The following is an 11,204-nucleotide window of genomic DNA, read 5'->3' as shown; positions in this document are numbered from 1 at the left end:
AAACTGGACCTGGCCTGTCTCATGCATGTAGCACCACTGGTGACCAGAAAGGGCATAAAAAAGGAAAAATGTCAAGACGCTTCTACACCAGCACACAGATACAGCACAGTACAGGGGTAACCCACCATTACACCAGGAAATCCGTAGTGCTCCCAAAGGATGAAGGGCGGTGGCGATGGGCTGTGCAGCAGCCGCAACAGCATGTAGTAAAAGAAGTAGCTCTTTCCAATCCCAGGCGTCCCGGTAACTGCAACAAAACACACAAGGGCAAGGGGGTGGCCTTGGTCATCAAGTGAGTGGAGTGAATGATCAACAGCAGCAGGACACAGGCATAGCTTTGCAGAAGGGCTCTGGTGCTTATAAAAAAAACTGTCCATGCATTGCTTGTTCTCGAGGGCAATATTCAACTAGAATCCATATTGTTAGAGACCATCCTGGCAAAATGACAGGTTGGGATAAGTAGAGTCCCTCATACCCAACCCGGTGTGCCAGTAAGGGTGGGTGCTTCATTCAACAGACAGGAGAGGGGCCAGCAGTGTAGCAGGCCAGTGCCAGCCATTAGTCATTTACATGTCTAAAGAACACAAGCTGTCTCCCACCCACTGACTCATGTACATCTCAACCCACATCAAGAACACACAATGGTGCATACAATGATGATGATGCAGTCACCATGTGCATTGGGTCCTAACTGTACACACTGGTAGCCTGGCAGGTAAAAGCAGAGAAAGAGGTGGGCCTCACCGACATGCTTCTTGCTTGTCGACTCGTAGAGGGCATAGAAGAGGTCCGGATAGCACTTCCGAACATACAGCTGGTAGTTTGGGTTGTGAAGTAGGAAAGACACGTCGCCACTGCCCACAGTGAGCAGATTGCCAGCATCCGGCACTGCCACAGTACGCAGTGCAGCAAAGAAGCGTGTGGCACCCTGGTCCAAAGACACTGTGGAAGGAGCTGTGGACACGGGCATTCAATATGCTCAAGAGTCAGAAGGGCATCCAGCCACCAAAGGCAGCAGACAGCTTAGACTAAAAAAAACAAGGATGCAATGCACAGGTCACTAGTACTAGTGACTCAACAGTGGGGTTGTGTTCTTTTGTGCCCAGTAAAGTAACAAACAGTGAGGGGCCGTTCTGATGACCACTACTGCTAAAGCCCCCCACACTTGTACATAACTTGTAACATGTCGTTGTACATAACACGGTGGGAGATGTGCTTTGTTGCAGCGGTGCTGATGGTGTGGGAGCTAAGCTTGCACTGGCGGAATTGTCAGCACCGCCTGCAGGCTCCATGCTGCATGGACAGTGCTGCAGACCGCAAGTCAGAATGCCCATGCGGGCAAATGGTAACGAAAGCTGGGTGAATTTCGGTGCTGTCTATGATGTTTATCCCCGAAGCGCCAGCAGCCTCAGCAATCCGCCCCACAGCCGCCAGCTTCATGGGGGCACACCGCAAGTCTCCAGAGGCCCCGAGCATTGGCTAAAGTAAATGTACAAATGAGCAGCTTGCATATATCATAGAGAATTGTAAGCAAATTTGTCAGCCTGCTGGTGGCAAGTCAGAATGCCCATGCGGGCAAATGGTAACACAAGCTGGGTGTTCAAGTTATCATATGCTGTCATCTCAGAATTCAATTATGTAATACACAGTACCTTTTGAAATGAAACTTAGCCCGAGAGGCGTTGATGTGACTTTGAGCTCGGTCAATTGAGGCAGTCAAAGTTGCCTCTGCTCATCGATAGGAGAAGCCCAAAATCATATTCTAGGCTGTACAAATCCTGGAAGCCCTAAGGCACTGATTGGTTCAGTAACCCATGGGTTACCAATGGGTTACCCACCTTCAACCCCCGGTAGACCTTTGGTAACCTCCTTGTAAGTTCTTATCCAGCAGGAGGGGTAACACGGCCCCAGGGTAAACCCCTCTGTTGCCCAGGACTATGGACATATGTATGGGCCTATAGGCGACTCGCCTTACATGCTTCCCACATCGTAAATTCCACTTAAGGATACTTTTAAAAATGTAAACATTAGCAACCTACAGTATCTTGGTATCTCGGGAAGCATCGTTTGCCATTTCAACCTTAAGGTCTCTAATGATGGCATCACACACGCAAGGAATAAGCAATAAGTACCTATCTCTTGGCCTGTTACGAGAGCTTGTAGATGAGTACAGGAGAAGGCGTGAATGCTGGCAGCACAGGTCTTCACTAAATGGGTGCCTTTGGTTGTCATCCATTGTTATATAATAGTTCTCATTGTGAAAACATCAGGCGATCAGTCCTGAGGTCGGCCGACATATTACCGGCCAGGGGTGGTCGTACACATATGTGCATGCTGCTTTGCCTCCATTGATACTCCTGACAAGCACATTCAAGCTTAATCACAGCTAATTAGCTTGTAAGCTCATATAATGCACACTCTTGGCTGGTCTTATAATTAGATCGACATGCTAAAATAAGCGATGACCACTATCAACAATTCAGTCAATCATATTCCTATTGACCAAACATACAATGGACACATACAATCCACGTTGCAATACTGGTGTGTATGGTGGCAAAAATGGTGGCGTCCTAGTATTTGCGTGCATGGACCACTACAACAAGACTGTTGACTGTCCTTCTGCAGCACAGGCCCACACTTATGATGGACCTCATTTAGCAAGACATCCAGTGACATCCGAGGATTTTAACCGCCTTACACTTTGCTGGGTGTGGCCATATTCGGGATCAAACATCCGGATCTCCCACCCAAGACCCTAGACACTCTTAGGAGAGGCTCTCCTAAGAGCCTGCTCTGAAAACGAGCGGACTCTGGATGTTGCATAGGTCGTGCGTAGAGCTGGAATTAGCAGGTCGGGATGGGGCACTTAAGCTACTGGCCGACCTTACATTGCTGCCTGTTGGCTGATCAATGAGTCTTAGGTCATGAGCTGGTCCATGAGTCTTAGGTCCGGAGTGGCGGTAGGTGCATGGATCTTTTGATAGGAATATTTTGGATCCTTTGATAGGGATATTTATTGGCTTCACTGGTGGCTTCTCGTGGTTCCCAATTTGCTCTGCCTATGTACACCTGTTCGTCTGCCTCCTTGCATCTAAGCTGCAGCTGTGTGCCTTATCCTTAGGTTTAGGTTTCTGAACAAGGCATGTTTTGGTGCGGCAATGTTGATAATTGGGCATTCACAAGTGACTGGTGAAGACATGTATGTTTGCGTGTGTAGACAGGCGAGACGGGTGCAGGTGAATGTAAACATGGGTCTGTTACCCATCAGTAGTGTATTACCCTGACCCCTTTGTTAACCCTCGGTAAGGGATTATCCCTACCCCGGGGTTAGGTTAGCCACCTCCCTTCATACATAGCCACAAGGGGTAACCCCTACCCCTACACCCTGGGTTATGCTTAAAGGGGGGTTACCCCCCGTTTTATGCCATAGGGAAGGATTGGAGCAAACTTAATTAGCCTACTTAAAATAAATTTCCAAGCAGCTAATATACTTTTGAGATGTTAACAAAACATTATAACTAAATGTTAATGTAATGACTTCTTCCTAAATATAATCTTAAAACAAAAACAAAGAACTAAAATAGACAAACAAAAAGACGAAGAACAGCATAATGGACAGCTCGTCATGACGCGGGAAGAAAGGAGCAAAATGATAAAAAAAGGGAACTTTCTATGGGAAGAGCAAACAAAATAATAACTTTGCTAGCTAGCTCGGCTGCTGAGAGGGCCGGCAACTAGGTTGCAGGCTCATGAGAACCTGTCACATGTACATCCATAGCCGCATCGGGTAACACTATTGTTGAAGACTTGTCAACAGACTGCTGAACCCCCAGTTTAGATGATCTGTCTGTGACTTGTGTCGTAGACAGTGCTGGGGTGCGATGTGATGTGCACCCAGCCGTCTGAACAAGCTGTCCATATCCACACTGCTGACTTCCACCCACCCACACTTCCACATACACACGCACGCCGGTGCTCCTATGCTGCAGACTGCGCACTACCAAGCCACTACCGCCACCGTACGGCCAGTCACCCTACAAAGCCGCAATAAACATGGCCAGTTGCTTCACCAGACACACCCAATGATTGTTTTCAGGGGAGTGTAGTGAATTAGACGTTAATCTGTCAGATCTCTCTACTGTTGTCCTTAAGGGACATCTGTCGTACTTATGGAATCGTGATTTCGTTCCTTCATATGGCGGCGGGAAGCCGCATTCCTTAGTTGCTTGTAACAGGAAGTGCAGACCATGCTGCTCCGACCTTATGTCACAAGCACGCTGCAGGCATGGGCAACTTACTGAAGCAAAGCAAAATCAGGTCAAACTCACCAGAAACTACGCCAGAGCCATCCGTAGCCGCAGCTGCACATAAAGGAGAAACGATACAGGTGCAGCACATGGAGGAGCATGATGTGCCAGGTAGCAAATACCAAGCGTGCTGGTTCATATGCCCCTTGTGTTTTACTTTATAAGCAGAATGTGATTTGTTACAGCGGACCCCGAACTGGTGGACTGCATCAGCACAATACTTAATCACTTCGTTGCTTGTAACAGGAAGTACAGACCGTTGCTTGTAACAGGAAGTACAGACCACGCTCCGAGCTTAAGAAGCTGTTTAGCGGAAGGCACAGAGCAGCTCGCAAGTTTATATCAGAAACCTTTATTGAAGAAATGAGAGACTTTGCTAGCTTGGCTTGCTGAGAGGGCCAGCGGCTAGATCGCTAAGAGCAGCCTTTGAAAGCATGGATGTCGCAAGCACGCTGCAGGCATGGGCAACTTACTGAAGCAATGCAAAAATCAGGTCACACTCACCAGCAACAACGCCAGAGCCACCCATAGCCGCAGCTGCACATTAAGGAAAAACGAGAGGGATGCACAATTGACATCATTACTTGATCAACGGAACGTGTTCATAGGTTCACAGCAGAACGTTCTAGGACCATACAATGCCACCATGCTCCTTAAGTTCACCGATGTCAAATTGAGCTGCTGATTGCTGCCTTCAGGGCGGTAAGCTGCTGGAGACGAAGGTGCGCTCACAGGTCATTCATGTTGAGAATCAAAACACCCATGCTAGCTTCATACAATAAATTTCCGACCCATTCCAGCTGCACTGAGGGGAACTCAGCCTCTGCGCGCTAACGAGAAACATCTCAGCCACAAGGCTTTAACGCACGATGCCTACACAGCGCACTGCATTTCCTTCCACGCACGGTACATCAGCAAGAATCTTGTACAGATCGAAACATGTCCTTCATAGATGAAAAATCGGATACTGTACCCTTTTACTAGATTTGAACTACAGGCATTCTATTACAAGAGGACGCGTATCAGAACCCTGGGATGACATGTTTCGGTAACACAACACGCAGGCAGTTGCCGTTAAATTATGGTGGCGAACAGCGGACCCATTAACGGGTAGGAGCATCTGCGGTTCAGGGCGCCCCGAGGTCCCACCTGCCAACTTCTCCTCTAGATTCTTCTGGCGGGCATTTAGGTCTGCGAGATTCTCCACCAACCGGGCGTGTTTGCCACGGAGGACATGGTCCTTGGGTTTCTTGCAAAGCTCCTTCTCCAGGTCGTCCAGCTTCGCTTCCTTAGCAGCAGCCTCAACATGTAGCCGCTGCAGCTGCTCATTAATCCATTCCATGGCTTCAGCGGAGGGACCACAGTTTGGCGTTGCGAGAGCGTTGCAATTGAAAAATGCTGAACAGTGGATTTTTAGGAGGTAAGCTTTGTTGAAGTATTAAGGAGTGCAGACGCGACCATACCACAATAAGAGTAAAGACTATAGAAAGCACTTGGCGACCGTGATGGCGCACCTGTGCACCGAAACCAACAGAATCAACAAAGCCCATCTCCACATATCCGCTTAATTTCAAACATATCGGACAATGACAGTGAATCCCTTCGTTCTATTGACACTGACGACTTCTAGCTTGACTGGCGCCAACAAAACAGACCAGTGTCAGCGACGTGAGAGCGATGCCGAAGCGGTTCATCTGATGCGGAACCATCGGCACTCTGGAGCTCTACAGAGATCACTTTAGGAGAGGGAGGGTGCGGGGTGGGAGGAGGAGGGGAGCAGGGAGGGAACGGGGCGGGAGGAGGGGTGGGAAGGATGACTTTTGCGTGTCGGGTTTTCATGTGTTGGGCGGGTTACTCTGGGACTTTGTGCGGTTTGGTACTCACACAGGGACAATGCGCAGTCGGGGCTGGGATTACTTCAGGAGAGGTGGGTTATCGATGGCGAGTTGCGGTTTGGAGAAAGCCAAAGCCGTGGGCAGCGGGAAGCTGTTTTTCCACAGAGATGTATGTGGATTAATTCTTCGGTGATCGGTGGAGCATTGTAGTATTGGCTTTTAGATGCAATCATGCGGCACGACCCAGACTGACTCACTCTCGCCATGCCTCTGCTGGTCAGCGAGTGTGGATCGTCAAGCCCACATGCTTGAACTGCGGGAAGAGCATCGAGGTATTTGACTCCCTGGACCGTGTCCTGGAGCACATCAAGGGCCGACCCGCGGGTCAGTGGTCCATGGGCTTGCGGTTTTAGGGTTTTAGATACTTGGGTTGCGGTTTTAGGGTTTGCGGGAGCTCCACTGCTTATTTGGCAATGGCCTTATTGGGCGAGGGGCCGTTCCGGGAGGGCCAGGCGGGCTAGTATGATGTGGCCCGTTCTGAAACCCTCTCCCGCCCGTCAGGACTAACTCTTTCCTGAACTGCTGCTGCTCGGAATAAGCAGGAAGGAAAACACGACGTGTGCGCCCCTCTCCCTGGGGGGAAGGGTCGGTGCTTCCGCTGGGTTATTTCATCCACAGTAGCTCGCACCGACACTCCTTTCCAACCCGCACCTACCCACCTGCCACCCGCCGGGATCCGGAACCACGCAAGCAGTCAAACACCTCACTCTCTCTCTCTCTCTCTCTCTCTCTACACACGCACACACACACACACACACACACACACACACACACATGCACACACACACACACACCACACCACGCACCCTGCCGCTTTTTCCATCTGTGACCCAATTTCCTGTTCCCGTCCGCGCCATGTCCGCTTCCTTCCTCCATATCTGCGCTTCCTTCACTTTTTCTCCCCATGCAGGCAGCAGCCTCATTCTGCAGAAGTACATCGAACGGTACGTATGGCACTACGGCTGTGTTGCTTATCCAGCCTGTTTCCAGCTTGTTGAGATGTGTCGCACAGGGACCGGGGGGCCTTTGGCTCTTCCGTTTGGTTCTTCCTTGGCTGGGTTGTGTTGGTGCTCCGCCGCCGCCCGCTGCGGCTCTCGGCCTCTGTGCTTGTGTGAAGCAAGGCCACCTTGTACTCCGCCGCGGGACAACCCACCCGCCCACCCGCAGGGTACGCATTCACAAATGGACACCGGGGGAACTCCCACACCCACAACCAAGCCGAACACATTCGAACCTCACGGCCATACCATACACACGGCGCGTGCCTGCTCCCTTCTTCCCTCCCCATCCCCTCCCCCCCCCACCACACACACGCGGATGGCCCCCTCCATACACCTCACACAGCCCCATGCGGTTAGGGGGCCGCAAATTTGACATTCGAGCCTACATCCTAGTTGGGCCCGATGGCAGCATGTGGTTTCACCAGGAGGTGTACATCCGTACATCATGGTAGCCATACGCTCCTGTAAGCCCAGCCATGTTGTTGTTACATGGTCGTGGGTGTGTTCCCCGTACCTGCAAACCACCCTAATACGAGCCGAGGGCTCAAGGGCTGCCAGATCGCCTATAAGCATCATCCTACCTCGCACTTCCAACGAAGCAAGTGATGAAGGATACTAACGACCAAAGGGAACGATAGAGTTGCGGTGGGACCATATGTGTTCCAGCATCCTTGCCAGGTGTTCAGGTTCCCACTTCATAGCGTCCTTCATATGCTCGAAGCGTGGGAAACCCATATCAGATCTGATTTTGTTGTACACCGGACAGTCCAGCAAAATGTGCTTCTCATCCTTGATATGGCTATCAGTGCCGCAGCAAGGGCATACTCGCTCCTCCCTAGGTATATAACGCTGTCCCTTACACGCTCTGTTAGCCGCCAATGCCCAACAGGAAAGCCTAAACTGCATAAGCTTGCGATTCGCTGAGCGCGGGATAAACATTGTGATATGCGGGAGCACCTCCTTCCTGCCCGCTTGTCCGGCCGCCAGACCCACCCAATGCTTATACTTCGCCATGTGAATTCCTGGTTGCTTGCCGTCCGACGGGTACACGTCAGGCTGGACATCTAAACGCGTATGCTTCCAATCACTCACTAATCGGTCCTTGAACTCCAAAACCACACCTTCTGGCATTGGCCTGTTCATCAGCCACTCCACTCGTTCGTCTACCTCGTGTAGCCCTTGCGGAGTCTCTTTCCATACGTCGTGCCCCAGAAAACATAGAAAACGGAGTAGTAGTGTCCCCCATCCGGCCCCTTCGGGGTTGGAGAGGGACTCTGTGACCTCCTGTCGCAAAACTTGGTGTGCCACAGACCCACGCTGTAAACGGACACTGTTCCAAAACCTCACAACCTGCTTGAAAACGTGGTATTGGAGGGGTAGCTGCGACAGCTGTGCAAGCAGGAGGCGGTGTGTTGGTCTGGCAGCTCCTACAATTTGTCGCATAAAAGATATCTGAAGCTGCACTCCTCTGTCCTTTAGGCATGCCTCGAAGGGCCCCTCTGCAAGGTTGCTCGCATCACTCCGCCTCCTGAGCCTGTCCAAGACCTCAGCTAGCGGGCACCTGGGTTTTGGGCACCTGCTAGACCGTACGACACTGCTGGATCAGCGCAAGCGGAATGTTCTTGCGCTACGCTGCCCGTAATGGTATAGGTGATAAGGAAAGGGCCAGGAAAGGGGGGCCTCCTTGGCTTTGATCTACATCAAATGTAAAGGCGTTCGCAAATGGGATTTAGGAATACTGCCACGCGCCGTGCGCCATGCTATGCCGGTGGACTCCAGGGCTGTTACCGCTTCTGGCACCTTCGACAGTGCCATTCCCGGGGGGGGGTTAACCGGAAACGTTATGATTGTACGGCCGTGGAACCAAGCAAAGCCAGTGGTCGACAATAACGGTACGGGTACGGGCTTGATGTTGAGTGTTCGACACGGCACTGATGGCACTGATGGTTTTCCTTCCTCTGCGGTCTGGCGCCTTGCATGTCCAGCCGGGATGCTGTACACGTGGGGCTGCGAGTTTTCATGGATGGAGGGTGGCAAGCGTGACAAGCACTACGGCTGTCTGGGTTTGGGTGATGACACGGAAGGCCGGCTGGTGCCCACACGCGTGCAAGGCGACATGGACAAGCACGGCGTCTTACAGGTATGTGGGTTAGCGAGGATCTACGGACTATTGGCCAGAGAAAGAACTACCGTCTAATGTCCTGAGGGCTCCTTTATCTCCTCTGCCGCAGCTTGCTGTCTAGCCGTGCTGCGCGGTTTCCTACTTGCTCTCAACACCTCTCTCCTCGGCGCCATACTGTTCGGTAGTGTGGGCCTACTGCTTTACTTTCATCGATGATGCTTCTTCTTACTTGCTGTGTTGCTCTGATAGTGCTGGTGCTTGAGCATTTGACTGCTTTGTTGTGCCTGAACTCGCTGGTCGCGGCGGCGCGGCTGATGGATTGACCTGCTGCAGGTGGCCTGCGGCTGGAGCATGACCGTTGCACTGTCCGCGGATGGACGAGTCTACCAGATGGGCAAGACGGGGGCGCTCACAACAGACAAAAACTGTACTTGGGAAGGCGCTAAGACCCCGACCAGGGTGAGTGGCAGCGATGCAAACGCTGTAGCGGCCCATCGGGCTACGAGGGTTGGGTGTCTTGAATCTCGCATGGGCGTACGCGTGTGTTGCGTATCCCTGTGCATAGGTGCTGTACGGAAGTCCTTTAGTGCATTTGCTGTGTGTCGTATAGGTGGTCATGGATATGAGTATGGTAGTCCTAGGGAGGGAGAATTTCCTGCGGTGATCCGGGGTTTGCCGGTGTTGGAAAAGCACTGTAGTTAAGCGGACGTACTTCAATCCTTGCCACGCCAGTTAACCAGTTGCCACGGGGGTTGCCTCGGGCCGTAGTAGCCTTGAGCAGCTACAGTACTTCTGTTACATCCTGCAGCACATGCGTTGTGATCATCGCGCTCTCGGAAAAGGCCGCGTTTGTTTTAAATCCTTTTAAATTAAGCCTCCACCCATTACATAAGTCTCACCCATTTCTAAAGTTTACCACAGGCAGCTATTATAAGACCTGGTTTGCAACGCTTGGTGACCGAGCATGCATGGAACACAGGGTCAGGGGCCTCACTCGCACGTTATTTTGCCTTGCCGGGCAGATTTGTCGATGACGCTTTCTCCTTCTTTCATCTACTCTGTTGCTCTCTTGCCCAGGTCGACGGCAACCTGTTTGGCATGTTTGTGGAGGAGGTAGCCTGCGGCATGCGCCACGTGGTGGTTGTTGCTAGCAAAGTGCAGGTACGTAGCTTGAGCGATAGAGATAAGAGGAGGAAGACGGCATTATGGAACCGCAATCATCCCTGGGAAGGATAAGGGCGGATCCCCCAAGGGGCCCTGTGAGGGTTGGGATGGGACGACGCCGCACGAGGGTTGGGGCGGCGTTCTGCGGGTCTGGGGCAACGGGCGACACATGTACTGCTACTACTTTGCGGTGCGGCCGGTGCCTTCCCGGCGCCTAATAATGCTACTACTTTCCGACAGCAATATTAAGGCAGGAAAGGAGGATTGCATCCTGCCGTAATGCAGGATGCAATGACAACAATGTGCGTGCACCTGTGCTCCTTCCACGCCCTGTGTGCAACCTTTGCTTCGTCTGTGTCTGTGCAGGCGAATGGCCAGATTCCTGACGACCAGCGACGGGTGCGGTTGCTGGCGTGGGGCTGCGGTGCTGAGGGACAACTCGGGTTGTGGGGCATGACCACATCTTCGGATGCGCCGGTGGCGGTTCGGACATCCCAGAATGACCACTCGCTTCCGCAGGTACGTCGGTCAGTCCGTCTGTCCGTCCGTCCGTCAGTCAGTATCAAGACACGCGACATTGCCTGATGACCCTCTGGCACGTCGTCCTCTGCCGGTTTAAAGCAGATAAGCAGTTAGCAAAAGAAGGCCGATGATGGGGACCTGGAGCTGCTGTTATGTTACCCCCGTTGTTATGTTACCATCCGAAGAGCAC

At 51.9% G+C, this 11,204-nt stretch overlaps 2 protein-coding genes across 2 annotated transcripts in view; one reads left to right on the top strand and one right to left on the bottom strand.

Annotated features, from left to right (window-relative positions):
• VOLCADRAFT_108619 (uncharacterized protein) overlaps positions 1-5,652 on the bottom strand; it is a gene marked incomplete at both ends in the record, with an annotated part of 19,021 nt that extends 13,369 nt beyond the window's left edge. The window contains 5 exons of the mRNA XM_002959390.1: positions 126-247; positions 745-954; positions 4,332-4,364; positions 4,815-4,847; positions 5,460-5,652. Coding sequence (XP_002959436.1) covers positions 126-247; positions 745-954; positions 4,332-4,364; positions 4,815-4,847; positions 5,460-5,652 — 591 coding nt within the window. The remainder of the gene's footprint in view (positions 1-125; positions 248-744; positions 955-4,331; positions 4,365-4,814; positions 4,848-5,459) is intronic.
• Positions 5,653-6,409: 757 nt separating this feature from the next.
• Positions 6,410-11,204, top strand: part of VOLCADRAFT_100894 (uncharacterized protein) — a gene marked incomplete at both ends in the record, with an annotated part of 11,607 nt that continues 6,812 nt past the window's right edge. The window contains 9 exons of the mRNA XM_002959391.1: positions 6,410-6,421; positions 6,469-6,529; positions 7,116-7,149; positions 7,550-7,654; positions 8,986-9,098; positions 9,192-9,346; positions 9,662-9,787; positions 10,406-10,489; positions 10,859-11,011. Coding sequence (XP_002959437.1) covers positions 6,410-6,421; positions 6,469-6,529; positions 7,116-7,149; positions 7,550-7,654; positions 8,986-9,098; positions 9,192-9,346; positions 9,662-9,787; positions 10,406-10,489; positions 10,859-11,011 — 843 coding nt within the window. The remainder of the gene's footprint in view (positions 6,422-6,468; positions 6,530-7,115; positions 7,150-7,549; positions 7,655-8,985; positions 9,099-9,191; positions 9,347-9,661; positions 9,788-10,405; positions 10,490-10,858; positions 11,012-11,204) is intronic.

This window comes from Volvox carteri (genome assembly GCF_000143455.1).
Source record: "Volvox carteri f. nagariensis unplaced genomic scaffold VOLCAscaffold_202, whole genome shotgun sequence".
Classification (NCBI taxonomy): domain Eukaryota; kingdom Viridiplantae; phylum Chlorophyta; class Chlorophyceae; order Chlamydomonadales; family Volvocaceae; genus Volvox; species Volvox carteri.
This window is presented reverse-complemented; position numbering and strand designations above follow the sequence as displayed.